Source organism: Puntigrus tetrazona, chromosome 8 (genome assembly GCF_018831695.1).
Source record: "Puntigrus tetrazona isolate hp1 chromosome 8, ASM1883169v1, whole genome shotgun sequence".
Lineage (NCBI taxonomy): Eukaryota > Metazoa > Chordata > Actinopteri > Cypriniformes > Cyprinidae > Puntigrus > Puntigrus tetrazona.
Genome location: NC_056706.1, coordinates 22,145,269 through 22,149,194, shown reverse-complemented (window position 1 = coordinate 22,149,194; position 3,926 = coordinate 22,145,269). Strand labels below are relative to the sequence as shown.

At 42.9% G+C, this 3,926-nt stretch overlaps 1 protein-coding gene across 1 annotated transcript; it reads left to right on the top strand.

Annotated features, from left to right (window-relative positions):
* Positions 1 to 2,197: 2,197 nt before the first annotated feature.
* On the top strand, positions 2,198 to 3,672 carry LOC122349886 (ubiquitin carboxyl-terminal hydrolase 37-like). The gene is made up of 7 exons (XM_043246010.1): positions 2,198 to 2,253; positions 2,336 to 2,435; positions 2,515 to 2,594; positions 2,700 to 2,803; positions 3,255 to 3,333; positions 3,408 to 3,546; positions 3,626 to 3,672. Exons 1-6 carry the CDS (start codon positions 2,216 to 2,218, stop codon positions 3,430 to 3,432), a joined length of 426 nt encoding a protein of 141 aa, XP_043101945.1. The 5' UTR covers positions 2,198 to 2,215; the 3' UTR covers positions 3,433 to 3,546; positions 3,626 to 3,672.
* The last annotated feature ends 254 nt before the right edge of the window (positions 3,673 to 3,926 follow it).

Here is a 3,926-nt window from a genome sequence, read left to right as displayed (position 1 = left end):
ATAAAAACACCGCTTAATCGAACGCGCGAATAGAACGACTCCATTGAACTTAATTATGACGAAACTGTCCGCGGTGTAGTGTGTGATCAGGAGTAAGGTAAGGTGCATCAAGCTGAATTACTGAACTAGCCTACTTTTATCTGTCGAAAACACAACTGAGACTCTGTCACTTCACAGAAAATACTTAAGCCTGCTTAAACAGCGCTGTATTTCAGTTATTGTTAAGTTATATTTTTGTAATTAAAGCTATATTTAGTTTAAATAGGTCTTTGTGCAGTGATAATATTTATTTCTCAAATGTTCTACTTCCTACTGCCTAGAAAGAAAACGATATACCAGGTCAAGCTGGGTTAAACTAATTAACAAACCTACAAATTCTGTAAACAAAGTTTTTCCATCTGAAAGATATTTCTTATGTCTCTAGAAAAAAATGGCTAAAGACTTTCCTTGTGCTACAATGGATGAAGTCAAAAAGGAGAAGAAGAAAAAGACGAAGTGGTGGAAATTTGAGTCATCATCTTCAGATGTGGTGGCCTCCGCTGCTGCACCTGCTGATGGTGCCAAATGTTCCTCATCTTCCTCTTCCTCGTCCCGGAAACGCAAATGTCCATCTCTGCGCCGGGCTTTCCGCAGAATACTATCAGTGATTCTGCCATGTGTGTCGTCGTCTTCTGAGCTGGACGAGTCCTCCACCGTCGAGACTCAGACAAGCGGCGGTGGCACACACACCGATGTCTCGTCTGATGCCTCTTCCTCACCTGCAGTCAGCAGATCCTCTGATCCAGAGTTTGATCTGCAGGCTGCCACCCCCGAGGAAGACGCAGTCGGAGGTTAGGAAATGTTTAAAGCTTTCACATACTTCAAGGTCATCCATCTTTTACGTCAAAGATCTAGTTGGCACAGTATAAAACTGTATTTCTATCAGACGCAGCTGGAGAGCAGAGCTCCACTTCCAGCGCTGAGGAAACTTCCTCATCCAGAGACGGAAGAGCCTCAGATTCATCTGCAGACAGCAGACCCTCGGATGTGGAGACTGAACTTCAGGCCGCAGCCGTTCTTGAAGGTTAGAGAAGTTCCTCTACTTTAAAACCTCTAGTGTATTAGTTAAGAATTACACTACAAAAGGAACCTATGGCAATTCAGTTCATTTTCCTAATATGTGAAGTACAATAACCTTTAATCCTTTCACAGATGCAGGTGGAGATCCAACCATTTCTGATGTGGATCTCGACTGGTGGGTGACGGGAATAAACGCTGCATCGACGCAAGGCAGACTAGCTGCAGAAATCAAACGTTAACTTGGACAAGCACAAAATTGTTAGATGTTCCTGGTGTATTCCCAGCATCCTCGGTGTGCTGGCCAGTACGACGGCGCAGTCTAGCGGTCTGTCTCAGGCTGAAATACTGAAGCTCATACAGTGCAGTTCTGAGCGGCAGCAGAGCACCAGGAGCATTACGGAGGATGATTCTGAGCAGGCTGAGGTTGTGCTGACAGCATCGCCAACTAACATCAAGCACTTAGGGTAAATGTTGTACCCGAATGAGGTAAAGGTTTATTTATAATGTGCTTTTTTCACACCCTCCTTCTAATTGAAGACGTCCCGTCACAGGTTCCCTAATTTAGGAAACACGTGCTACATGAACTCAGTGCTGCAGTGCCTCCTCACAGTTTCTCCCTTCCGTGAAGATGTGCTTTCCCAGCAGCAACATTGCAAGGAGGGAAACACAATGCTCAGGTACCATATTACATTTCAATCGAAATTTAAAAAATATATATATTTTAAAGCAGCAAAACTAAAGCAGTTCAATATAATGTTCTCACCAGGACGCTCTCTGAGCTGCACGTGAGCAGACTGACAGCGATGATGACAAGAGGCTGAAGACGCAGCTCTTGTCAACACTAAAGACCTGCATTGAAAAACGCTATCCAGATTTCTTGGGAGACCATCAGCAGGTGAACTGGATATACATGCTCAAATTATTATTTTTGGACTTTTTGCATTTAACCTAATCATCCCTTGCTCTTAGAAAGAATGGTACAATGATAGAAGCACAGATAGATAAAGTAGATACTTGAACATTTCAAATGCAGAAACTTTGCTCTTTCTCCTTCAGGACGCCCATGAGTTTTTGATGGTCAGCCTGTCCCATCTGAAGGAAGAGGGCGAGCTTCTGCGGAGCTACTGGCCAAAAATACACCTGTCCTGTGGCTAATATGGAATTCCAGCTCAACCGTCTGCGCACCTGTAACAGGTAACATCACACATCCGCACCTGCGCTCATTTCAGCCTCTCACACTCATTTACTCGACTCTGATGTTCTTCTTTGGTTTCAGCTGTGGCTTCCAGAGGAGCTTCAGAGAGGATTACAACTACCTCTCTGTGGTCATCGGTCCTCGAGGATGCCTCATAGACAGCCTGCAGCAGTACTTCAAAGTCAGTGACATCACATCAACAGGAGGATGTATAAAGTCAACGAGTGTTTGTAGTTCTGACTGTTGTTTGTTTTCTCCAGAGATCTTCGTTTGACTGCTCATGCAGCGAGTGCGCCGGCTCTACAGCCTCTGAGGAGCTGGAAGTAATTGTCCTTCCACGGTAAGACATGCTGTTAATCAGTTATTACCTTGAGCTGCAGAATAACTAAACGCTGAAATAACTAACTATAGTCTAGAACTTCTAAACATTTGACTCGCTCTACAGCATCCTGGTGCTTCTGGTCATGCGTTTTGATATCGCATCCTCAATGTCCAAGCTGAAGGATCGACTGAAAGTCCCAAAAGAGTTTTCTCTGTCCTGCAGCACAGGTACGGCCCAAACATCTGCCCTCTGCTGGCATGTTGTGAAACAGTCACTTGAATTACTCTGAAAGACAGCGCCAGGAAGACATTTGTTTTAAAAGAATTGCTGTTGGTTTTTTTGATGTATGATATTCCACAGAGAGCGGAGAGAGGATAGTGATAAACAGCAAGAGCCCAAAAGAAAGAAGCCATGACGGACAGAAGAATAGAGTTGAGCCTGCAAGACCACAGGAAAGATATAATAGACAGCAATTCACAGAACGATAGAATGAGAGATAGATAGATAGATAGATAGATAGACAGATAGATAGATAGATAGATAGATAGATAGATAGATAGATAGATAGATAGATAGATAGATAGATGGAACAATGGAGAGGTAAAAGGAGGTAAACAGAGGAGGATGTTGATTTAAATGCAGCAGCATCATGTAATAATCAGTGTTTGTGTTTAACAGGTGGAAGCATCAGACAGCAGCAGCACACAGTACAGACTATCTGCTGCTGTGTCACATCTGGGCAGAAGTTTGTATTGTGGTACGACATGTTTCTTCTACATTTTCAGTCCTCTCATTCACTCTTTACACACCGCAGTCTCTCTGTGATTTTAGGGCACTACATCAGTCACATCCCTGACCTCAGTGGATCTGGATGGCTGGAATGCAGCGACTCATCCATCAGAAAATCCAGCTGGTCCAAAGCATCATGTAACATCGAGAGAAACGGATACATGCTCTTCTATGTGAAGAGGTATAGAGTACCACAGTACTAGTGCTGGAATAATGTTCAGTGCTCGGTGTGTTTGTATTAAATCACTGTTGTCTTGCAGCTGAGCAGAAGCTGATTGATGATGCAGTTTTGAAGAGGAAAGGAAACACAGCAGAGATGCATTCTGGAGAGATCTACATCAGTGTTTCACTGCAAGAAAAGCAGACTGCTCCTAATAAAAAACATACAAATATACCAATAAATAAGCTTTTGACTCCTTCTTGAGAGGTTCATGTTTTCTCAGGCTTTGTAAAGTTGGTGAGAAATTCTTACATTTTCATTCAGTTTGTGGTGTTAAATTATGCATTAGCATTAAAAAAATGTAAGGATATTAACTGTCAGGTCAAAACACTTTCTAATAT